The following is a 23,654-nucleotide window of genomic DNA, read 5'->3' on the forward strand; positions in this document are numbered from 1 at the left end:
GCACCACCCGGGAGGAGCTCATGGTGGTGGGGTTGGTCATGGCTGAGTGCTGTGGGGACACGGAGCAACGCTGGCCCCCGGGATGGGGACGGGGCGCTGGGAATCTCCTCCCTGCCCGCTGCCGGGGACGCCTTGGGCTCCTCCGCTTGGGAGCCGCCTTCCCAGTCCCCTGCCCTGCAGCCACGCTCCGCACCAGAGCCTTCCTGGATTGCTGGAGCCTTCCTGGATTGCCATTGCCTGTCCCTGCAGGCAGGGCTGGGCAGCAGGAAAACCCCGACCCCGGGGCGCAGCCGGTGGTGACCCCCCCCCAGGCAAGGACACCCCCCCCCCCCTCCCGCTGGGCATCTCCCTGGCTCCCACCTGCTTCCCAGTTCCTGTTCCTGTTTGCTCGCTGGGCTCCCTCCCTGCCCCGCTACACGCGGCTGATCCGGCTGCTCCCGGCAGTGCCAGTAACCTTTCTGCTGGGCTCGGCTGTGCCCGAATCAATGGAGCATTTCCCCCTCCCCGGCACCTGCGGGGTCCTCCTGCCACGGACCGCCCCCCCCCCCAGTTCCCACCACGAGCATCCCGGCAGAGATGGTGGGAGAGCACCAGAGCCACCTTTGGCAAACACGGGGGTCCCCACCAGCGTTACCAGATCCATAGCCCATGTCCCTTCTCCATCCCCGTCATCTGTAGCAGAGCTGGGGGGCTGAGGGACCACCCCTCCGAGAGGGACTACGACCACCACCTCCATTTCAGGGGCCGGCGGCGATGGCTGACAGCCACGGCTGGTGGAAGCTGACCTTCCTGCGGAAGCGCCGGTCGGTGCCCACGGTGCTGTACGAGAGCCCCGATAGCCACGCGGCCACCGGCGGCGAGAGCCAGGAGGGGCCGGGTGAGGAGGGGCCACCCGGCTTCACCGCCCGCCTGGAGAAGATCGTGGACAAGAACACCAAGGGCAAACACGTCAAGGTCTCCAACTCGGGGCGCTTCAAGGAGAAGAAGAAAGTGCGGGCGACGCTGGCCGACAACCCCAACCTCTGTGCCCCCGGCGACCGGGAGGAGAAATGACCCCAACAGTTGTCACCCGCTGGCCCCCACCACGGCTCCATCCCTCCCGGGGACGCCAGGCTTTGGAAGGAGAAAGGACTTGGACTGGAGTTTATTCAAGGGAGAAGCAAGGACCCTGAGAAGGAGAAGAGGGGAGCGGAGCCAGCCCGCCCCTCCCAGCCCCCCCGCGGGCAGGGGGAGCCCCCCGAGGCTGACTGGTTCATACTGGGATGAGGATGCTCCCCCCAGCTCAGTCGCTTGCCATGGACCACCGGAGCCCATCATTGACCCAGCTCTGCCCTGATCCTCACCCCCTCCTGCCCGTCACTCCTGTGGGGGTGAGACAGGGGGACCCCCCCGCTTTTGTCCCAAGGGGCTGTGTGGCCACGGGCAGAGCCACTGATGCCACATCCTTGCCAGCAGTCACCCCCAAACCAGGGGACACGAGGGAATGACCCCGCAGGCAAAGTGCCCCCCGAGCTGCCTCCATGGGGACCGTGGAGGGGTCCAGGCTCCCCGGGAGGAGCCGGATTCCCTCTGGCATCCGGGAATCGCTCCCTGCTCCCGGAAGGGGGGAGCTGACCACGGAGCGAGGTGAAAGAGCCGACTCCCGGGGACAGCCCATCTCACAGCCCCGGGTGGTTGGATGCTGAGCCTTTTGTCAGCTGATAATTAACTGTTGTTAATAAACCAGATCCCGGAAGCCAAGCCCGTTCAGTGGCGGGGCAGGGGGAGAGCTCGGCGGACCTCCTGTCCCCTTTTGGGATCCCGGTGGGGACGAGCTGTCGCCAAGGCAGGGAGCCCCCCGGAGATGGGGGGACACACACGGGGGTGGCCGTCCCCAGCGCTGCCAGCCCAGGGTGCCCTCTCTGCCGAGCAGGGTGCGGCCGTGCCTCAAATCAACAGGAGCAACCACTTCCCAGCAATTACAAAAGCCGGAGGGTGCCAAGAGCTGGAGTCCAACCCCCCCCATCACCCCCCCCCCCCCGGCACACAAACCTTGGCCAGGGCCCCCCCGCCCTCGGCTGTGTTTGCTCTGCCCGGGGCTCACAGCCTGCTCTTTGTCCCCAGGGCTGGCAGCGTTGGAGGGATCCTGCCCCGCAGGGAAGGGAGGGAGCGGCGAGGAGGAGAGCTGTCGGCACGCAGCAGGTTCCTGCCGGCTCATTGACGCCCATCATGGTGGCGTCTGGGCTCCCACCGTGCCCCTAATGCCGCCGGGGTGGGTGGGAGACCCGGCTGTGCTGCCACCCCCAGCCCCAGCCAAGCCCCCAGACCCTTCCTGGGACATCAAGCTGCCACCTCGTCCTGTCCCCTCGAGGCGATGCTGTCCCCACACCAACCCCTCCTTGTCCCGCCATGGTGGCTCTCACCAAGGGGTGAAGGACCAAGGCCACCGAGCGAGTCCGTGACAGCGGCACAAGGTGTGTGACACCCCCCACCGTGGGGCCAAACCCCCCAAACCGATCCCTCCCACCGCCCCCCACCAGCATGGCACAGCTGGGAACCCACCGGGGGACCCGCAGCCAACGGCAAAACCCCTGGGGACAATCCTGCCCCGGGGGACAATCCTGCCCCGAGAGCTGGCGACCGGCAGAGCAACCACAGAGCCAGGGAGGGCGAAGGTTATCGGATACTGGTTTCACTGGGACGTGGCCCAGGGATCCCCGGCTGCACCCAGCTCCGTCTGCTGGAGAGCACAGCCCGGCCCCGCGCGGGTAAATATTTAACCCAAACCCACTGCTCGGCTCCGCCACGATCGGGGTTTATTTTTTCCAAGCTCAGACATGCAGCTACTGGGGGGGGACGGGAGGGACGGGGAGCGGCACCAGCCAGCCTGGCACCCCCCTGAACGCTGAGGGTCAGGCTGAGGGTCGGGGTCCCACAGCCCCGAGGAGATGGGGCGCGCCGGTAGCAACATGCACAGCCAGCCACGACCACCCGGTGACACGGCGGTGACATTAAAACTGCAATTAAATAAGTTATTGCACAGAGCGGTGACATTAAAGCCGCAATTCGGGGTTATTGCACAGATCCAGCTAAAACGCAGGGGGCAGGGGGGGTCGCTGGGGTCTTTCTTGGTCCCTCCACAATCATTAACATGATTAATTAACCACCAGAAGCGCTGGGGTGGTCTCTGGGACCCAGGGAGAGGCGAAGGGAGATGAGGGTCTCTGGGGCTGGACCGGAGCCCCCCCGCCAGCACCCCCAGAGCTCAGCACGCGTCTCCCGGGGGAGGGCAGAGCCAGGCCAGCCCCGTCCCCAGGGCAGGACAGGGGACAGGTTTGGCACAGGTGACATTCCCGATGAGGGGGGCGAACGCATCTGGAGATGCCGGGGGCCTCACGGGGCTAAGCGCTCGAAGACCCAGTCGCCCTCTCCCCGGTGTGTCATGTCTCCTGGGGGGGGCGAGCCCTCTCGCAGGCGTCGGAAGACGATGCGGTCGTGCAGGCGGTTGCTTTGGCCCTGCCAGAACTCCATCACCTCCGGCTGCAGGATGTACCCCCCCCTTGGCACAGAAACACGAGGCTCGAGTTGGGGGGGTGGAGGGGTGTCCCCGCCGGCGGGCAGCACCCTACCAGCCACCCCAGGGACTCACCAGTACGTCGGCTTCGGCACCGTCGTCTCCCTGTACCGCTCCTCCAGCTCCGCGTTCTTCCTCCTTAAATACTGCGGGGAAGAGGAAGGCGGTGAAGGCGATGGCGGCCGGGGTAGCCCTGGTTCTCCCGGCGCTGCCGCAGGGAAGGGGACGGCCGCTCACCTCCCTGTCGGGGATGACGGTGCTCTGACGGCTGACGACAGCCCCGATCTGGCTGCCTTTGGGGCGGGAGTGGAAGTATCGCTCCGATTCCTCCTCCGGCAGCCGCTTCACCGAGCCCTCGATCCGTACCTGTGCCGGGCACCATCAGCTGGGCTCCCTCTGGCCAACGGGCACCGAAGGGGCTGCGTCGGCTCGCGAGCGAGGAACCGCCCCATGCCCTCACTCTCCCCCCCAAAACACATGGGGACCCCCCATCCCGTCTCATCCTGGGGGGCTGGGACCCATCCAAGGGAGGATCCACCCTGTCCTCCCACTCTCCCCCCCAAAACAGATGGACACCCCCTGTCCCATCCCATCCTGGGGGGCTGGGACCCATCCAAGGGAGGATCCACCCTGTCCTCCCACTCTCCCCCCCAAAACAGATGGACACCCCCTGTCCCATCTCATCCTGGGGGGCTGGGACCCATCCAAGGGAGGAACCACCCTGTTCTCCCACTCTCCCCCCAAAAACACATGGGCACCCACCGTCCCATCTCATCTCTGGGCGGCTGGGACCCACCTGAGGGTGATCCCCACCCAAATGTGTGAGCCCCAACATCCCACCCTGAGGGGGGGGGGGGGAGCATCCACTGCCTGACACTGTGCCAAGGGCCCATCCGTGCTCCCCCTGACATCCTCCCCCCCCAAAATCCCCAGGGGACCACGACTCACCTGCCGGTTAAGGGGCTCCCAGTAAAAGACCAGTGAAGCGAAGGGGTTGGCGTCCTGGGGGGAGGGAGGAGAGAGCTGTCAGCAAACCAGCACCGCTCCCGGCTTTAAAAATGAGAGCCTCAGCCCCGATGCAAAGAGGTGACCCCCTGGGGACACCACACACACACACACACACACCCCAGCACCCCCCAGAGCCCCCAGAACCCTCACCAGCTCCTTCCCCTTACGGCTCTCGTGGTTGGTGAAGAAGCGGAAGCCATCCTGCCCGAAGCCCTTCAGCAGCACCATGCGGGCCGAGGGCTTCCCGTCCCTGCGGCAGGAGAGGGGAGGCGATGACAGGTCCCCCTCCCGTGACCAAGGGACCCCCACCGTCCCCCGTGGTGTGTGTCCGTCCCCACACCCTCCCCAATCTCACCTGGTGCAGGTGGCCAAGCACATGGCGTTCGCCTCCCCGATGGCCGGGCACCCCACGGCCTCCTGGAACCAGACCTGGAACTGCTGGATGGGGTCGTGGGAGGCCAGGTGCTGCTCCTCGAAGGCCTGGGGACATGGGGACACTGTAAGGGGGGGGGGGGGGGGGGCACACTCACCTTTGGGGACACAGCCAGCACTGGAGGGGGTGGGGAGGGGGGTCACCCCAGGTCTTGGGGACAGCTTGGGGGGGGTGTCATCCCAATTCCAGGAGCACATCCGGCATGGAGGGGGGCCATCCTGGTTCCAGGGATCACTACCAGGTGTGTGTGTGTGGGGGGTGTCACCCCAAGCCCTGGGGACAGCTTGGGGGGGGGGACGACACCCCAGTTCCAGGGTCGCTATCAGCATGGTGGGGTTGGGGGGACACTGGGCCTTGGGGACAGCCTCGGGAGGGTCACCCCAGGCCTTAAGGACCACCTGAGGGGGGTGTCCCCCTGGTTCTAGGGTCACTACTACCAGCACGGTGGGAGGGGTCGCCCCAGGCCTTGGGGACACCTTGGGGGGGGGGGGGGGCGTGGGGGGGTCACCCCAGTTCAGGGGCAAGACAAGAGGAGGGGCCACCCTGTTCCAGGGTCACTACTGACACGGGGGGGGACGGTGTCCCCTCGGGACATCCTGGGGGGGGGGGTCACTGGTTCTCGGATCACTACCAGCACGGGGGGGGTGTGGGGGTGTGTGTGTGTATGTGTCTCCTGGGCCTTGGGGACATCCCGGGGGTCACCCTGGCCCCAGGACACGGCCAGGCCGGGGATCCCTGCTCCCCCGCTCGCCCCCAGAAGCCGCCCCCCCCGCCGGGCCCACCCCCGTCCCCACCTCCGCGTCCCCCAGGTAACTCTTCCGCAGCGGCCCCAGGTCCATCCCGGCGGCGACCGACGGGAACCGAACGGAGCCAAACCGCGCCGCCCCGCCCCCCGCGGCCCCGCCACCGGGGCGGGGCGAAGATAGGACACGCCCACACACGCACCCCGGGCAGCCAATAGAAAGCGGCGAATCGCGCCCACTGCGGGGAAGGGGAGGGGTTGAGGAGCGCTGCCAGCCAATTGGAGGAGGTGGCGGGGGCGGGGCGCAGGGACCCGGAAGTGGTGTCGGGGCTGTAAACAGACACATGGAGGGGCTCTTAAAGGTACAGCGCCCCCGGGGGCGGGGGGCGCGGGGGAGCAGGGACGACGGGGCGGGGGGGCACTGAGGGGACAGGGGGCGGAGGGTGAGGGGACGAGGGGGGGACACCGAAGGGACGGTGGACAGGGGCTGTGAGGACACAGAGGGGGACACAGAGGGGGGCAGGGGTTTGGGGACATTGGGGACAGGGAAGGTGGGGACGGGATACTTGGGCCTGAGGGACGCTGTGGGGATGGTGACAAGGGACAGGGGCTGGGAGACGTGGGGGGGGCGACAGGGGTTTGGGGACATTTGGGACAGGGAATGTGGGGTGCAAGACATGGAAGTGGGGGACACTGGGGACAGGGTTGTGGGGGGAGACAGAGACTGAGGGGCAGGGACTTGGGGACAAGGACAGGGGACAGGCAGGGGGGGCGGCAGGGTGCCCAGAGGCGACACAGGGGACAGGCAGAGCCTTAGGGACTAGGGGGGAATGGGGACAGGGAGGGGACACGTCTGGGAGGAGGGGAGAGAGGTGCTGGGGGGGCCACCCTATGTCCCCCCCCCATGTCCCCTCCAAGCAGGAGGGGGGTCCTACATCCCCAACGAGGGCGCCCTGACGCTGGCACCCATGGCTGAACCCCGGGACAAGAACGAGCAGCCGGGGGGCCTGGACCCCACGGACCCCTTGCCCCCCCCACCCAGCCCTGGCCACAGCAGGTACGGGACAGGGCAGTGTACCAGCACCGGTGTCCCCAGACAAGGGAGGGGGCTGTCACCCCCAGGGGGGGCAACACTGACTCCACCTCTCTCCCTAGGGCCCTCCTGCTTGCTGAGGACATCACGGCCAGGAAGAGACCCCGGTTGTCCCCACGGGCCAACCCCGGCCACCCGCGGGGACCGGAGAGCCCCTGGGTGGTGGGGGGTGGCGGGGGGTGGCGGGGGCCGCGGGCGGGCAGGGTGACGGGGCTGTACGCCCAGCTGCTGCGGGAGCTGGAGGCGGAGGTGGCCAAGCTGCAGCGGGCGCTGGCAGCCCGGGACGAGGCCGTCCTGCACCGCGACCGTCGGATCCGGCAGCTGGAGCTGGAAAACCGGCAGCTCCGGAGCCACGTCCGAAACCTGGAGGAGGAGAACGACTTGCTCTCCTCCGGGGACGGAGGCGGGGGACCCTCGGCCACCGCTGCCGCTGCCACCAGGGCGCTGCTGGCCTCCGGCACCGGCTGCATCGGTAACGCCGGCTGCGTGGGTGTCCCCACCGTGGGCTGGGAAGGGGACCCAGTTTGTGGGGTGGCACTGGGATGGATGAGGGGACAAGCTGGCAGGGCTGTGGGGGGACAGAGGGGAGTTGCCCAGTCGTCCCCCCCCTGTAGCCGGGGACAGGGTCTCTCCCACGGCTGAGTCCCCCTCCGTGTCCCCACAGGTGTCAGTGACAGCAACATCCAGTTCCTCAAGGCGCTGGTGGAGCTGCTGGAGAGCAACGCCACCGCACGGGTGGGTCCTCGTCCCCGTGGGGTGGGGGGGTCTGGGGACTGCTCTGCTCCCGTGTCCCCAACCCACGCACAGTTCCTTGTCCCACGGAGGCTGGAGACCGCCCTCAGCAGTGCTGGGGTGGCCCGGACCCCCCCATGCCCAGCCAACCCTGCTCTGTCCCCCAGGTTGGGGGGTTCCAGCCCTTCTCCGTCCCCAGCCCTGGGGAGCAGGGCTGCGCCCCGGCCGACGTCCCACGGAGCCCCCCAGCCTGGCAGCTGCAGGCAGGGTTACCCGGTGGCTTCCACCCCTGCCTGGGCAGCAAGGAGGGGGGTGACAGCCCGGCCACACTCACCGACACCGTCTGCCTCTGGGAGGAGAGCCGGGGGGACACACTGCCCGACAGCACCCCGCTCTGGGCATCCCCCATCGAGGTGCGTAGGGGCCGGCTGGGACTCCAGGGGTCCCACCAGAGACCTGGGGTCCCACCAGCAACCTGAGGTCCCACCAAGGCTCCTGGGGTGCTACCAAGGACCTGGGGTCCCACCAAAGCTCCTGGGGTACTACCAGGGACCTGGGGTCCCACCAAGGCTCCTGGGGTGACATGAGGGGCCTGGGCTCCCACCAAGGCTCCTGGGGTACTACCAGGGACCTGGGGTCCCACCAAGGCTCCTGGGGTGCCACTGGTTACAGCGCTATGGTTGGAGCAGAAGGGACAAAGGGGCTCCCCCAGGGAGGTGGCCCAGAGGGTCCCCAAGGGATGGAGGGGGTCAGGGTACCCCAGGGATGGAGCAGGGGGTCCCCAGGCTCTATCCAGGACCCAGACGAGAGCTCTCCCCCCTCACTGCAGGAGAACGGGAGGCCCAAACTGGAGCTGGTCCCCAACTCGGGGGTCTACATCACCCACCCGCAGCTGGACAACCTCTCGCAGGTCTCCACCGACAAGCCCAAGCTCATGACCCGGCGCCTCCTCGGTTACTTCTTCTCGCGGGAGACACTGGCCCGGTCCTCGGCCACGGGGCAGCGCATCGCCCACAACACCACCACCATGGAGCGGCCCCTCCGCCTGCCCGTGGCCGTGGTCAACGCCATCAAAGGTAGGGGACAGGAAGGGTGGGGTGAGGTCCCTCATCCCCTCCTGGTGCCACGTTGGCCACGATGCAACCCCTAGATGGGGTCTGCCCCGCAGAGTACGTCACCAAGATGTGCGGCCGCGGCTGCAACTTCAACGCCGTCATCAACAGCAAGTGCGGCACGTCCCGGCGGGCCATCAAGAAGATGGTCGTGAAGATGGAGTGAGCTGAGACCCCACGGGATGGCCATGGACCTCCAGCCACGCTGGGGGACAAGCCCAGAGCCCTCCGGTGCCACAGACGGGGAGAGGGGACAGGGAAGGACATGCCAGGGGCGGTGGGGATTGCACCCCGGTGCTTACAGAGGAGCAGGGTGGCTCAGCCCCACGTCCCTGTGGTGGGACATCTCATGGCCACGTGTCCTGCTCCCTCTGGCAGTGGGTGCCGGCAGGGGCAAGGGCCGCTCGGAGCAGGGAGGTGCCGGTGCCGGGGTTGTGGTATCGGGGTCCCCATTGTGGTGCCAGGTTCATGCTGGGGTCCCCATCGTGGTACCGGGATCCCCATCGGGGTGCCGGGGTCGTGGTGCCGGGGTCCCCCAGCACAGGGGACAGAGCCAGCAGCAGAGCTGCCCCCACACACAGCAGCGGCTCCGCACACCCGGCCCAGGGCTGTTTTCCTGTAAATAAGTTCATTTCCAGCAATATTTGGGATTCCTGTAAATAAACCCCGCTTTCTCTCTGCCCGAGGTGGCCGGCGGCTTGCCCTCTCCGCGGCCGCAGCCCCGGTGACACCGGTGCCGGCCCGGCACCACGGGAGAGAAAGGACCCTCGGCGGCACACGCTGCGCTGGATTTGAACTCTGGGGACTAAATTTATTTAGCAAGGAAAGCTGCCGGCTGACTCCGTGCCGGCCAACCAGTTACAGTGAATAAAGTATAACAGATCTGTCACGTAATCCAGAAAACAACCTGGGGCAGTTACAACTAAAAAATAAAGTGGATCTGTTTAATTTAAAAGCTCAAAAATAACAAGCCATATGTTTTTGGTTTTTTTTGTTTTTTTTAAACATGTAGTAAACACAAAAGCAATATAATCTATGATACAATGTACACTATACACAGTGGGGATGGGCGGGCAGCACACGGGGGAGGAAAAAGGGGGCTGAAGTCCCAAAATTCCAAAGGAAATGCCGCGTCGCTTGGAAACAGAAAAGTGGGGAGAAAAAAAAAAAAAAAAAAAAAGGTCATCGGAGAGAAAAAAAAAAACAACAACCCAACAGCTCTTCAGTATTGGAAAAGAAATTAGGAGAAAAGGAGGGGAAGAAGATGGGCAGTGTTTTAAAGGAAAATTAAATAAAGATTTTTAGAAAAGCACTCACAAAACACAGTGTTGGTAATTGGGAGCGGGGGAGCGTAAGGCAACAATCTCCATAGAAAAAAGGGACCTTCCAAAGGGGGTTATATAGATATTTATAGCTATTTATAGACTTTAAATATAAAGTAGGAATGTGCTGTGGAGCCTCTCCCGGCCCGCCTGCACCGCAGCGTGCAGTCCCCTCCGAGCCCGGCTCCTGCGTGGCCGTGAGACGTTGTTACCGGGCTCTGGGCCACCGCTGGGTGGCCACCCCGTGGCCCTGGGGATCCGCAGGGAGGCTCGGCCCCTCGCACCCTTCAGAAAGGGTGGCTTCTGCCTGGGGGGCCCAGGCGGCGGCGGAGGAAGGGCAGGAGGATGTCCCCAAGGGCTCCTCTCCGTGGCTGGGGACGCTGGAGAGCTGTGGCGTCACAGGCTGGTGGCCTCGCAGGGTCTGTCCGCGCTGGCCGGGAGCCGTGGGGCAGCTCCCGGCCCTACAAGTTCTTGGTGACCAGGTGGGTTTTATAGTGCTTCGTCAGGTGGTCGCTCCGCATGAAGCGTTTCTGGCACTGGGCGCACTCGAAGCGCTTGTCACCTGTGGGAGAAGAGCGGCGGTGGCGGTCAGGGGGTGGCAGCCGGTGTGACACCGCCCCGGCAGCACCGTCAACCACCGGCTTTTGTCCCTGTGTTCCCCTAAACCAGCCACAGTCGGGACAGGAGGGACCTCCCAGGGTGGCAGTGACAGCTCTCCCCTTTGCAGCCGCTCCACCCAAACCCCCTCCCACGACACTTGTCACCACCGTCACCTGGAGACCCCAAAGGCAGCGCAGACCCCCCCCAAAAAGTTCCCCAGTCCCTCCCAGTAACTCAGTCAATTGCAAGGACAACTTGTGGTGGGGCCCAAGATGATCCCAAGTTGGATCTCCCAAGGCTCAGGACCCCGCAGGGGCTGGGCCACGATTTGGGGACTTGCCCTGGGAGGGAGGGGACGGTGTCGGGGTGCCCCGTGGGGTGCAGAACAGAAGGAGAGGACAGTGTCGGGGTGCCCCGGGGGGTACAGACCTGTGTGGGTGCGAGCGTGTCGCTGCAGCTCATCGCTGCGTGTGAAGCGCTTCCCGCACAAGATCCAGTTGCAGACGAAAGGGCGCTCGCCCGTGTGCAGGCGGACGTGAGCCCGCAACAGCGAGGTCTTGCGGAAGGTCCTGCCGCACTCGGGGATATGACAGATGTGTTTCTTCTTCCCCGGGTCCCCCGGCCTGGCGAGGAAAGCCACGGTTAGTCTTGGAAAAAGGGATGCGGGGGGAGGCGGTCCCGCAGGGCTGCCCCTTTGCCCCCCGCCCCGTGCTCACCTTTTCTCTCCGTCCTTGCAGTTGGGGCAGGTACACGCCATCCGCCGCCTCTTCTCCCCCGGCTGAATCTCTCCGGACAACGCTTGCTCCATCTGGAGCTGGATCTGGGTCGGGCTCAGGCCGCTGATGGTCAGGTTGTTGCCGGAGACGTTCTGCACAGTCAGCTGCTGCTGGCCTGGGGGAGTGTGGGGGGAAAAGAGGGTGTCAAGCTCTGCCCCTCCGCTCCTGGGGGGGGCCGCGCTGTGCCCTCGCACTACTGCCCGCCACATCCATCCATGCTCCTCGTGCCGAAACCCTCCGGAAGCGGCCAGATAGAGGAAAGACCCCCCTGGCTCCCCACCGCGTGTGGGATGGGACACCCTGGGCCTCGACGCCCCCAGCCCCGCATGCAGCACTGCCACGGTTCCCCCCCCTTGCCCCGCCACGTGCTGGTCCCCAAGCGGGGCCAGTAAGTCCCTTTTTTTTTTTTCTGAATATACTGTGCGGTTTTTCAAAGTTTTTGGTTTGACCCTTCGGGGTGGGGAAAATGGCCAAAGAGGAAACAAAAAAGAAACTTTGAAAAAACGTGCAATATATTGACCAAAAAAAAAAAAGGGACTTACCCCGGGACCCTAAGGGCCGCTCCACGCTCGGGGTGCTCACGGAGGCGGCAGCCTGGGCCTTGCGGAGCACCCGGCAGCCGCGACGGGGGCTGGAAAGAAGAAGACGGGGTCAGCGTCAGCAAGCGGGATCGCTGCTCTCGGGGCAGCGGGGAAGGAGAAGAAGGAGGAGGAAGAGGAGGAACGGGATCTGACGGCGGAGCGAAGAAGGGGTGACGGCGGAGAGGGAGGATGGGATCAGGGGTGAAGGCAGAGCGAAGGTGCCACCATGTCCCCTGGGAGGGAAAGCGCAACTGCAAGACATGTGGCTGCTCAGGAGAGGGACATGTCCTGGCTGAACCCAGGCTGAGACCCGACACAATTCGTTTCGTTCACGGGCAACAGCCAGCAGGTCCTACCGGTCCCTTCTTGCAGCCGGGGCCTTGCGGCGCATTGCGGGCAGCAGCGCAGACAGCAGCAACATCTGCCTGTGGCATCTCCCCCGATGCTCACGGCTGGCCCCACGTTTACACGCCAAGCAACAATTAAAAACCCCTTTAAAAGCAACCCCAGCGAGGATGGCCGCCCACCGCGGAGCACAAAACCACGCTGGCCCGGGTTTTATGCTGACATGGTTTAGTCAAGCAAGAAAGAACAGCTTCCGACTGCAAAACCCAGCCGGGGACTCTTGCTGGGTTCTTGCTGAGAGAGAAACCACCGCACGGCAGCAGGTCTTTCTGGATCAGAAAGCAGATAAAACCTTCCCTCAGACACAGCTTCCTCCCCTCAGTTCCCCAGCGGCAGCCCACGCCACCGGGACTGGGCTGGGGAGGGTTTGCTGGGCAGGAGGGGAGGACAGGGACGTGTCTGTCCTGGCAGCGGGGAGATGAGCAGGCGACGCAGCGTCAGACACGCACCAGGGCTGTCTGTGGCTCACACATCGCTCCAGCCACGGGCCAGGGTCTATTTTTGGCTTAAGGAAGACAGTTGTCCCATGGAGGTGAGGGGCTGGCTTCACTCTCAGGGGATGGTGAGCCCTCACTAGAGGTTGGAGGAGCCAAAGCTCATGTGTGTGAAGGCAAATCTCTTGGTTCAGCCCCTGGAAACCCAAGGAGCCTTTACACCCAGCAGATGCGAGGGGAGACATCCCAGCCCCGGGACCGGGACCAGGACCTGGCAGTGTCATCTGTGGTTGGGGCTGCTGGCCCAGCCCGGGGGAAAGTCCCGGTGCACCCTGTCTCTGCCTGGCTGGGTCCTGGCTCTCCCAAAGACACGTGTCTCACCCCAAAGGTCTGGACACAGCTCAGTCTTCCACCACCGCGGAGCTCAGGAGCAAACAGAGCCGGGCTGGGCTCCCGGGCAGCCTCAGCCCCTGCACTCAGACGTGTCCTGCAGCTCGGCACAACCCAACCCTGTCTCCGCTAACCTCCCTCCCCGACACCGCTTCTCAGGACAGGCTTGGAAACACCCAGCAGAACCATCAGAGACACCCTATGAAAACACTCAGGGCCTCCTGGAGGGATGGAGAGCTGGAGAAGCTGATGACATTTAACAGGCGGCAACGTTCAGCTCCGGGGTAGAAGGAATCTGTTACAAAGCCTGCTGTTAGCGGGAGGGGGGGGGGCTTTCTGTCCTCCAGACCAAGGAGCTGCCTACATTCCCGCTGTCCCTCCCACCCCACCACAGAGCGGCACGCAGCCCACCTCCGGTGTTGGTGATGGTGACAGGCACGCCTTGGACTTGCACGCCGTTGATGTTGATGGTCTGCATGGCCTGCGCGGCGGCTGCCAGCTGAGCCGCGTTCAGGCTGATGATGCCTCCGGCGGGGGCAATCTTTGGCAGGGTGCGTTCCTTGCGGGTGGCTGGTTTCTTGCTGCTGCTGCCAACCCCCATGCCGGAGCTGCGGGACACCGGGCTGCTGCAAGAGGTTCCAGACGGAGCCACCGTCATGGCTGGGGCTTCCTGGAGCAGCACTGTCTGCAGCTCACCTGATGGCGTTTTGAAGTAGACCTGATGGGAGAAGAGAAGGGGAGTGAGACCAGCCACCCTCACAGGGCAGACCACTCTCCACCGCCATCATCACCCTCCCCACACAACCCAGGAATCTGGGTCTGCAACGGGCCAAAGAGCAGCAGAAGTTGCCCGAGCATCTGAAGACCCTTTGTGTGCCTCCTGAAGAAGATCCTGGCCTCGCACAGTGGCAAAGGGCTGCGTTAGCCTTGCAGCCTGGTTTCCAAAGGCGACAGTAAAGACACCATCCCGCAGGCTCCCCCACCTCCCTCCATCTCCCAAGAGCTTCTGGCCAGACTTTTTCATCCCAACCCCAGCTGGTGGCACAGAAGAGGTTTCAGGGACAGTATGATCCTACAAATACTGTAAAAGCAGGTAGCCACCAAGAGAGACTTAATAAAGCCCTGCAGAGGGAACAGCTGCACTCCCAACACTTCTCAGCCATCAGAGAATCCACACAAGTGATATCCAAACTGGACGCCGAGGTGGGGATGTCTGGGGGCTCACAAACCCCTTCAGCTTTTTAAAGCCTGGGTGAGGGCTCAGGAGAAACAGGGCAGAGGGACCTTGCAGGAGGACCTAGGAGACGGTACCTGGGTAGGAGTAGGTTCCGTCGTCTGGATCTGGAAGTTCTGGGAGGATTTTTGGGGGACGGTGGGGAGCGTGGCGGAGGCGGCCTGGACCACGCGCAGGGCCTGCTGCGGGATCTGCACCACCTGCGACTCCTGCTTGGGCTGCACCACCTGGACCTGCTGCACCACAGCTGGCTGGCCAGAGCCCGGGCTCTGCACAATGAGCAGGTTGTTGCCCGCCTGGATGATGTTCTCCGCCGTGGTCTCTATCAACACCGTCTCCACCTGCTCGGCCACGGCCACCGTGGCAGGTTGGGCAGGTGACATGGATTTCTTTCGAGTCTTTTTGCCGGGTTTTGAGGGACTCTCTGCAAGGATCTGAGCCTGCGTGCCCGGCTCTGCTGTGTTCACCAGGTTGTTCACAGGCAGGGTAAGAGTCACGTTGCTGCCACCGGCCAACTTGACGACGTTGCTTGTGCCCTGTGCTGGAGAAGCTCCACCCTTCTGCGCTGGAGCTGGTTTGATGGGCACGGGTTTGTGAGAGGAAGAGGAAGGGGTGAGGATGGCTTGATTTGTGCCCGGAATAATCTGGATCTGGTTGGGGAGGTTGGGCTGGACCTGGATGGTCTGTCCCCCTGCAGTCTGGATCTGGGGCACCGCCTGGTACTGGATGTTGGCGGAGGAGCGGGTGCCCTTGTTGATGACAGTTGGGTTCTGGATGGCAAAAACCAGTTGCCCCCCGGGGTAGGAGGTGCCGACCTGAGAGCCCTGGATCTGGAAGAGGTTTCCTTTCGACGACAGGATCCCAAAGCTGTTCTTTCCGGAGCCCAAAGGGAGCGGAGCAGGTTTGATGGGGACGAGTTTGCGAGGCGTTGGCTGAGGAGGGGCAGGAGGAGTCACGGCGGCTTCCACTGCGGGGGGACCGATTTTGCTACATGTGGCTGCGAGGAGGGCAAGAGGAGACGGCTGGGAGTCCTGGGGAGCCAGGAACGAGACGGGTACGTTAGAGACAGGGGCTTGTGCCAAACATCTGGAGACCGATTCAGCGAAGGGAAGGGTACACGCTATCGAAAGCAATCCAGTCCATGCCAATGAGACAACCCTTATTAAGGGAACTGCTAAATTAGTCATACCACGTGTGCCTTTAGCCCACCCCTGTCACACTACTTTTAGCCAACAGGATGGCGAAAGGCTTTTAACCACGTGCCTATGTTCTTACAACCCCTATAAAGCTGCAAATACACTGCAAGTCTGCTGGTATTTACACCCACTACACGCACCCTGGAGTGTTTCATGCGGTTTTAATTCCAAGACCACCTTGCGATATCAGCTGCAAACAGAACCCAAGACATCCCTAAGGAAAACATAGCGCGGGGAGGAGAAACGACACTCCGGAAGAGTTGGTGTCGGAGCTGGGAACAAGGCCAGAGCGCAGCTCCCCAGCCTGTCCTGCAACCAGCCCTCCTTCTGACGTGGCAACTGTGGCTATGGCAGGGGCAGGAGGGGCTGAAGGACGCAGCGTTTTCTGTCCTGCAGCCCAGGACATGTCCCTTCACCCCAGTGGAGCCCACCGATGCCCCCGTACTCACCTGGGCAGTGGAGGCGGCCGGCTGCAGGTATTCACTGGGGCTGACGGCAGCAGTCGCAGCCATACTGTCTCTTGATCTGCCAGGAGAAAACAGAGAGACCAGTAAGACCAGCAGCAAGAATCGAGACCACAGCTCCTCGGTGCACCCAGACCAAGGCCCCGACACCCGAGGGACTCTCCCAGTGTTTCCCTGCATCGCCCAAAACGTCACACCTCACCCAGTGGGGGGTTACGAAGGGGCTAGAGACATCTCACCATCTCATTGCCCTCTCCCCGCACTTTCCTTTGCCCACCACCAAAGGGAAATGCCAATTATGGTGGGCGACCAGCTGCAGCCCTCATTCATTTGCCTGCATCCCAGCACAGCCTTGACCTGAAGCCACAGCTCCCCCAGGGCTGGGACACCATCACTGCCACCCAGAGTCCCTGTGGAGGCAGGCATGCCCGGCAAGCAGATGGCATCCCGGTTCCCAGGTCACACCACCTCCCTGCCACTTGTTTTTCTAACTTTGGGAATCTCAAAGGATGGAGTTTTGGTACAGAATCTTGTTTTTCAAGGCTGGAAAAACATTGTGTTTCAATTATTTTGATATGTTGTCAGTGCTGAGCATTTGTATGTCATTATGTCATTAAAAGGTCATTTTTAAAGGGAATAAAAAAAAAACTCTGGCACTGGCTGGCAGCGGGACCTGGGGAGGCGAGAGCAGCAGCAGACGGCACACGGAGGAGCCAGGGCCACGGAGCCCACAGCTTCACTGTGGAGAGGAAGAGGAGAAAGGTGAAGTTACAGCAGAGGAGCCGGTCGCTCGAGGGCCTTGGCGAGCCCAGGCGGGCAGGGAGGGCGCAGGGCGAGCGGCCGAGGCTCCTCTGACAGCGCGGTGGGAGCGTGGGACAAGGCAGGAGGAACCCGTGGGGCAGATGAGAGGATGGGGGTGATTTACTGCCCCCATGGCTTTGCTGCCTTCCTCTCCTGACACTTTTCTTGGGGAGGAGCGGGTTCACAATCTCCAGTGCTCATCACTTCTGCCCCGAATGCCGCAGAGCAGTAACACTGAGGCTGAGGCTCTTCTTGCCACTGGGACAGCTACAAGGGTTTCTTTTTAAAGGTTTAATGGGGCAAAGCCAGGGAAAGAGACTCCTAAATCCTCACAATTCACTAAATCTTTTGTTCTGGACTGGAAAGACAATTCATCCTCGACACTTCCCTTGGCAAATTCCCCAGTCACCCCCATCCAGCAGTCCCTGCGTGGCCCAATAGCTTGATAATATTTGCCTAGACAAGGTGCCAGGGAAAACTTGTCTGAGCTCGAACCCTCTTTATTACTGCTGCAGACAATGTCCTGACTTCAAATGGGGAATTACGGCCCGTCTGAGGAATATGGATGCTTGGGGTTTAACTCAGGGCGTCTCTGAAAGGCAGTCCCGGCACGGGTGAGCCCATGGGAAGCCAGCGCTGTGGTATTTACAGGGATGCTTGGACAGCGGGAGCGATGGGAAGCGCTGTCGGAGGATGAGTAGCACAATGAAGATAGGAAGCCCCGGATGGCTTATAACACACTGTACCAGCCCAAAATTAACCGTTGTCTAAGCACAGTGAGTGCCTTTTTGCTGCTCACAGGGACCGGGCAAGAACGGCATCCCAGGACTGCGGCAGAGCAACGGTCTCTGGCTCTGGCCAGGCAACGTGAAGATCTGGCACAGGCAGAGGTTCTATTTAATGACCTCGTGCTCCTGCCCAGGGAGCTGCAGGAGATCCAGGGTTGGATGAGGGACAACACGGATGGGGAAAATTAGGTGTGGAGTTTGTTTCAAAGGGAGAAAACTCCAAGCTCCGCAGCATCTAACGCAGCGGAGGCTAGAGGTGCTGGCACAGGCTGGGCTGAGGGTGACGGGGCCAGCACCCAACCTCAGAATGGGCACACTCGACATTCCTTGAAGCACCAGCTGCTGCCAGCACGTGGCTGCAGGAGCCCCGGCCAGAAGGCACATCTGTATTGGGAAAATAAAGGGGTTTTCTTTCTGTTTTGACAACCTCCGCTAGCAGGGACGGCGTAGGAGGGTTACACATTGCTGCCCAACGCAAGGGCTGGTCGTCACATCATAGAAACATAGAATCGTCAAAATTGGAAGGAACCTGTAAGTTCATTAAGTCCAACCATAATACAGCTTAAGGCTGGGAGAAAAGTCCTCTAGGTAATTGAGATCCAGTCAACGCTGGCGTAAAACCAGAGGTGGGCGTCCTCAGCTCCCCCTGCACCCCTCGGCTGTCCTGCACAACACAGACCGAGACGGACATCTCCTCCCTGGGAATGCGGAGCCTTTCACCAAACAGAAAAGCCGCTATGAACCCGAGCGCTCGGGCCACGGGCCAAGTCACCAAGGAGCCCGCTTCCCAAAGACAGGCAGCTCTCGCCCCTCGCCAGCGCGGCTCCTCTCGAGGCACCGCAGAGGCTCCTTCTGTGACCAAGCGCATAAATCCTCGGGAAGAGTCAGGTCGGAGTCCCAGGCGCCTGGGACGGCATCGCATGGAAATTGCTCGTCCCGTTCCTTAGCGAAGGGCATCCATTCCTTGGAAGCCACTGGCTGCCGCTCGCTGTGGCAACCTCCCGGAGACGAAAGCATCAGACGCTCGCGCCCAGCGAGCTGGCCGGTGATAAAAGGACGCTTTCTTCCCAGAAAGCCAGGAGCTTGTACGGCTGCCTGAGTCCAACGGCTGCACCCTCCCTTTCAGCAGAATTAGGGCAGCGCTGAGGATTAACAGCCCTGACGACAAATAAGAGCGATGCTGAGCTGGCCAGAGAGAGACACACATCCCAGGAGGGATCCCATTAGGCCGAACCAATAAATAAGGATAATGACTGGGGGAGAAGCCCCGTGTCGCCGCAGTTGCGCTGTAATCCCTCCGCGAGTTTCTCACTTGTACAATTTACGTCCAGAGTCCAGAAGCGACAGTTTCGCATCCCGAGGGTGTAACGCGGTACAAACCCACTCACGGCATGGTGAAACCGAGTGGGTACCAACGCACATGGCTCCAGTCTCCAGGTGTTTGCCCAGCACAGAACTGGGAGCGGGACTGTCACTGCCTTCGGGGAACGTTCCCTGGGGAATACGGACCTTCCTGAGAGGCAGGAGCTCCCCTCCAGCACCCTCTCACAGACATGCACCGTGAAACCACCGCCTGCTCTGCGTTACACATTTATTCACACCCCACAAAGAATTTGTTGAGCAGTTCAGGTCCAGTTTGCCCTCCCGTAACCCCCCAGCCAAGCCTCAAGCAGAAGAGGACTCTCCCTTAAGGCAATTAAAGAGCATCGATTCATAAAATTCATTTTTCTCTGGCCATCTCCTCTTCCTCCGCTTGTCACAAGCACAGTTTTGTATGGAAACCACCTCCCTACGACGGGAAACAACAGCCTCCTCACCCCTTGCCTGCCTTCACCCCTGTAAAAGGGCAAAGCAACCAAAAACTCAGCAATTTCTGGCTCGAGAACCGTTTCCTTTATTACGTTCCTCAAACGAGCACAACTAGGACTCATTCCTGCCCCAGGACACACGGACCAAGTGCCCTGTGTCCTGACCAACTGCCCGGATACCCTGAGGTCTGCCTGACACTGCTTCGAGGAGCTCTCAGAGCCCGCCCTGAGCTCATGGCACATGGAAAAAATAAGTCCACAGGACTCGAGGGATGGAGCTGTAGGAAGAGAAAACTTACCAACCGCGCCGGCCCATGAGACCCCATGTCCAGCCGGAGGAAACGCCCGCTGGCAGCCAGCTGGACTGCTCACACCAGCACGATTGGTAGGTTTGCTCAGAGGCGGCTCCTTCGCTTCTCACAAGAATTTATTTACTTGGGAAAGTGGGCCATTATCTTCAATATTCTACAAGAGATATAAAAGGGAAAGATGGGTTGTTTTTTGTTTTTTTTTTTCATTCCTAACCAGGACGAGGCCTTCTCCTTGGGGAGCTGCCAGGTAATCCTCCACAGGATCTACGGCTTCCAGCTTGGCAGAGGAGCCTGGCACAGAGGCAAACGCAGCCCAGAAGTTATTTGCCAGTCCTCACAGCCACAACCAACACCCCATCCCGCAGCTCGAGCGGCGCAGGCACCTCTACCCAGCTACAAAACCCCCTTTCAGGAAGTTTGGAAAAGTTTTGTGTATTTTAGACCGTGATTTCAAGCCTTATCACCACAATATCCTTGTTAACTTTCCTGTGAGAGAGGAAACACCCCACCAACTTACAGACAGGGCACAGTCCAGGTATTCCAGCAGCAGGGGAGTCTCTGCTCCCCAAAACACCCTTCCCATCTGCCCGACGGATCTTTTTTTGGAAGGTGTGGGGCAGGGGGTGAACGTGATCCTAACTTCAAGCATTCGGTTTAAGCCAGTTGACGCACCTGATCCGAGTTACCGCAGTTTTAATTAGCGCCTGGAGCATGAAGGTGAATCAGAGTCCCCCAAAAATCCATGAAAGAACCTCGGCAAGTGCAAAAAAAAAAAAAAAAAAGTGCTCAGGGTCATGAAGCCAAGCACAGTCTGAGGGGAAAACAACCACACCGATGGTAACAGCCCCATTTGTTTGTCAGGGCCATAAGTGAATATTCAAAGTCGGGCATAAAGGAGCTCCAACACCTGCGTATTTACATATTAACAGCAGGAAATCAAGCAACCTCTTAGAATACACTGGCTGGGATTTCTGTTGTTGTTTCTTTTAACTCTTGGTCTGACTCCGCCACACCTGTGACAACACAACCACTTGCCAACAGCAGAGTTTGTTTTCTCCTTCCCTGATGCTGGGGGGGTGTGTGTGTGTGTGTGCGTGTGAAATTCCCTGGTGCCTTGACTGCGTTTAAGGAGAAGGAAAAGCAGCTAAAAAATAAAGCCAGCCGGGATGTACCGTGCTGCTGAGGATGCACGGGCACTCCGCGGAAGCACTCGGGGAGGAGGGAGGTCTGCACGTACAAGGAAGGAAAGGTTTTGAGGTGGGGGGAGCAAGCTGATGGAGGGGCAACCCCAGAGCGACGAGAAGCCCCAGCGGAAACTTCCAGCAGCATCAATCTGTGGCTCCCTGAGTGGCCGAGATCCCGTCGGGATCTCTGCACACCCCCAGGAATCTGACATAACCGCCTCGGTCCTCACCTCTATCCGCCCCCCCGCCCCCGCCCCGGCCCCCTCAGCCCCGGGGCAGCTCCCCCAGCCCAGCTCTGCCCTGCAGCCCCCAGTCCCCGAGGGGAACGAGCCCGAATCCCCCTCCACGCTCCAAAAAACAGGGGGGGGGTGTGTGTGTGTGTTGAAATACCCTTCCCCACAAAAAACCCCACCCCAAACACATAGCAACACCCCACCTACTCCACAGCCCTCCAACCCCTCGCACCTCTCCCCAAAACCTGGGGGATCCCCGCCACAGCACACACCCCCGCTGGGGAACACGGCCCCTCCTCGCTCCCCACGCCCCACCGACCCAGGCACCTCCAACACGCCCCCCCGGCTCCTCGCAGCAGCCCCAGGCACCCCCGGCAGGGTCCCCCCTCACGGACACACCTCCGCCCCCCCGAGCCGGGCACCCCTCGGGGCGCGGGGTGGCCATGGGGGACCCCAAATGCCACCCGGGCACCCCCAGCACCCCGCTGCCACGTACCGGGGCACCCCCCGCATATGACCCGGCCCCCCCCACCCCGCAGCCGAGGGGCCGCCCCTCCCACCGGCGGCGGCGGTCCCCGGGGAGGCGGGCCTCGGTGGCGGGCCCGCCCCCGACCGGGCCTCGGCCCCGGAAGCGCCGCCCGCCCGCCCGCCCGGCGCTCGGGGAGGGCGGGCCGGGAAGGCCGCACGCCCCTTCCGGGCCCGGCACCACTGTCGCTGCCGCCCCCCGCGCCGCCTCCCCCCGTTCCAGCGCGCCCGTCCCCGCCGAAGGCCCGCACAGACCGGCCGGAGCGGCGGCGGCGGCTCCGACCCCCTCACGGCGCCATCTTCCTCCTCCGGGGCCTCCCGGGCACCGCCCTGAATAACCCGCCCCCTCCGCGGCCTCTTGACCAATCGCCACCCGGCTTGTCGGCGCTCTGGCCAACAGACGGCGAGATGCTTTATCGCTGGCCAATCCGCCGCCCGCTTGCCGCTTGATAGGCAGCTCCGCCGAGCAATAGGACCCGTGATGGAGTGACAGCTCACCCAATGGGCGCGGGCCTGCGGGGTGACGGACGGAAGCGGAGACCCAATGGGAGGGCAGATCTCTGATTGACAGCGCTGCTGGCTAATGGGAGCCAGCCCAACCTGTCGCCATCCGCTGGTTGATTGACAAGCCTTCGAGGCGGAGGAGGTGGACTTCCTCGTGGGCGGGAGCTACCTAAAATCCGCCTCCCGGTTGGCCGCGGCCATTTTGATTGACAGGCAGAGAAGACAATGGGAGGCGCGAAGCGGCCGAATTCCGCTTCTGATTGGCCGCGCCCCGGGGGAGGGGGTGGAGCCTCTGGAAGGTTGAAGCCCGATGACGGCAGCGGGGTCCCCGCGGGGGCGGGGAGTCCCGGGGATCTCCGAGGCCGCTCCTGGGACCCCCCGGGCTGGGACCTGGCGGGGCCGGGGGTGTCTCCGGTGCTGCCTCCCCCGCCGCAAGCCGGAGGAGGGGGGGTCGGCCGGGCCTTCCGAGGCGCCGGGGCTGAGCCCAGAGCGGGCATCACCTCCCCGGGAGAAACTGAGGCACCGGGAGGGGCACCGTCACTGTCCCCTCGGGCGACAACACAGGGGACAGCCCCGGACCCCCAACCGCCCGGCCCCGCGCCCCGGGGAGCAAGGGGGCAGTAAACCGGGGACACACACACACACGCACACACCCCCAAACCTAGTGGCAGCCGGGCCCCCTGCTTCTGAGGGACCCCGAACCCCCGGAGATGGGGGTGTCTGGGGGGGTTTGGGGTGCCCGAGGGGGGTCAGGGTGCACGGATGGTGCTGGGGCGCCCACTGCCCTTGCAGGGGTCGAGGTGCTTGAGGCGGGGTGAGGGTGCCCCATCTCCCTGCAGGCATCAGGGTGCTCAGAGGGGGGGGTCGGGGTGCCCTCCTAGGGGTTGGGGTGCTGGGAGGGGGGGTTTCAGGGTCTTGGAGGGTGTTGGGGTGCCCTTTCCCCTCAGGGGGGTGGGGGTGCCCAGGAGCTGTCACCCCCACATCCCCACCCCGAGCACCCCACACATTCCCAGCTCCAGGACCACCCACCCCACCGCAGCCGAGGGAGCCACCAGCCACCCCGTGACCGGTTGGGGGGTCCCTGGTGGCTCTCGAGTCCCCCACCCGGTGCCAGGCCTGCCAGCCCCGGGGTGCCCAGCTGGCTCCAGGCCCCCCCTCCCGGGACCAGCACCTCCCACTGGAGCCAAATAATTGCTCGGTGCTTTGTTGTGCAGTGTCTATGGCCGCGGGGCCTTCATTTGTGGGAACTTGCTGTGGCGAGTGCCTCCCTTTTAATTACCTCCCCTCCTCATGCTCCTGCTTACTCACCGCCTGGCACCGGCGCCTCCGACCCCCGCCTCGGCCCCCGGCCCCCCGCCTTCGTCACCCTGTCCCCACGTGGGGGTCCCGGGGGGCAGATTTCGGGGTGCCGGTGCTGTGCTCGCA

At 62.9% G+C, this 23,654-nt stretch overlaps 4 protein-coding genes across 5 annotated transcripts; 2 read left to right on the forward strand and 2 right to left on the reverse strand.

Moving 5' to 3' along the window:
* The first annotated feature begins 753 nt into the window (after positions 1–753).
* PRR15L (proline rich 15 like) lies at positions 754–1,053 on the forward strand. Its single transcript, XM_074162997.1, has one exon. The coding sequence runs from the start codon at positions 754–756 to the stop codon at positions 1,051–1,053; it is 300 nt and encodes a 99-aa protein (XP_074019098.1).
* A 1,722-nt stretch (positions 1,054–2,775) lies between these two features.
* On the reverse strand, positions 2,776–5,836 carry PNPO (pyridoxamine 5'-phosphate oxidase). Its single transcript, XM_074162887.1, has 7 exons — positions 5,789–5,836; positions 4,917–5,041; positions 4,712–4,811; positions 4,502–4,555; positions 3,791–3,919; positions 3,629–3,699; positions 2,776–3,538 (listed from the first exon to the last, which is right to left on the reverse strand). The coding sequence occupies exons 1-7, from the start codon at positions 5,831–5,833 to the stop codon at positions 3,373–3,375; spliced, it is 690 nt and encodes a 229-aa protein (XP_074018988.1). The 5' UTR covers positions 5,834–5,836; the 3' UTR covers positions 2,776–3,372.
* An 868-nt stretch (positions 5,837–6,704) lies between these two features.
* On the forward strand, positions 6,705–9,646 carry LOC141474975 (uncharacterized). The gene is made up of 6 exons (XM_074163076.1): positions 6,705–6,793; positions 6,892–7,301; positions 7,494–7,564; positions 7,729–7,974; positions 8,391–8,637; positions 8,730–9,646. The coding sequence occupies exons 1-6, from the start codon at positions 6,705–6,707 to the stop codon at positions 8,837–8,839; spliced, it is 1,173 nt and encodes a 390-aa protein (XP_074019177.1). The 3' UTR covers positions 8,840–9,646.
* Positions 9,461–22,058, reverse strand: SP2 (Sp2 transcription factor). Of its 2 annotated transcripts, XM_074162772.1 has the most exons (8): positions 21,981–22,045; positions 19,772–19,937; positions 16,061–16,136; positions 14,493–15,446; positions 13,593–13,899; positions 11,312–11,486; positions 11,025–11,218; positions 9,605–10,557 (listed from the first exon to the last, which is right to left on the reverse strand). In XM_074162772.1, the coding sequence occupies exons 3-8, from the start codon at positions 16,121–16,123 to the stop codon at positions 10,457–10,459; spliced, it is 1,794 nt and encodes a 597-aa protein (XP_074018873.1). In that variant the 5' UTR covers positions 16,124–16,136; positions 19,772–19,937; positions 21,981–22,045; the 3' UTR covers positions 9,605–10,456. The 2 variants fall into 2 exon arrangements, with proteins under 2 accessions (XP_074018874.1, XP_074018873.1); XM_074162773.1 differs by lacking the exon at positions 19,772–19,937 and having other exon boundaries at positions 9,461–10,557; positions 21,981–22,058.
* Positions 22,059–23,654: the final 1,596 nt, after the last annotated feature.

Source organism: Numenius arquata, chromosome 23 (assembly GCF_964106895.1).
Source record: "Numenius arquata chromosome 23, bNumArq3.hap1.1, whole genome shotgun sequence".
NCBI lineage: Eukaryota > Metazoa > Chordata > Aves > Charadriiformes > Scolopacidae > Numenius > Numenius arquata.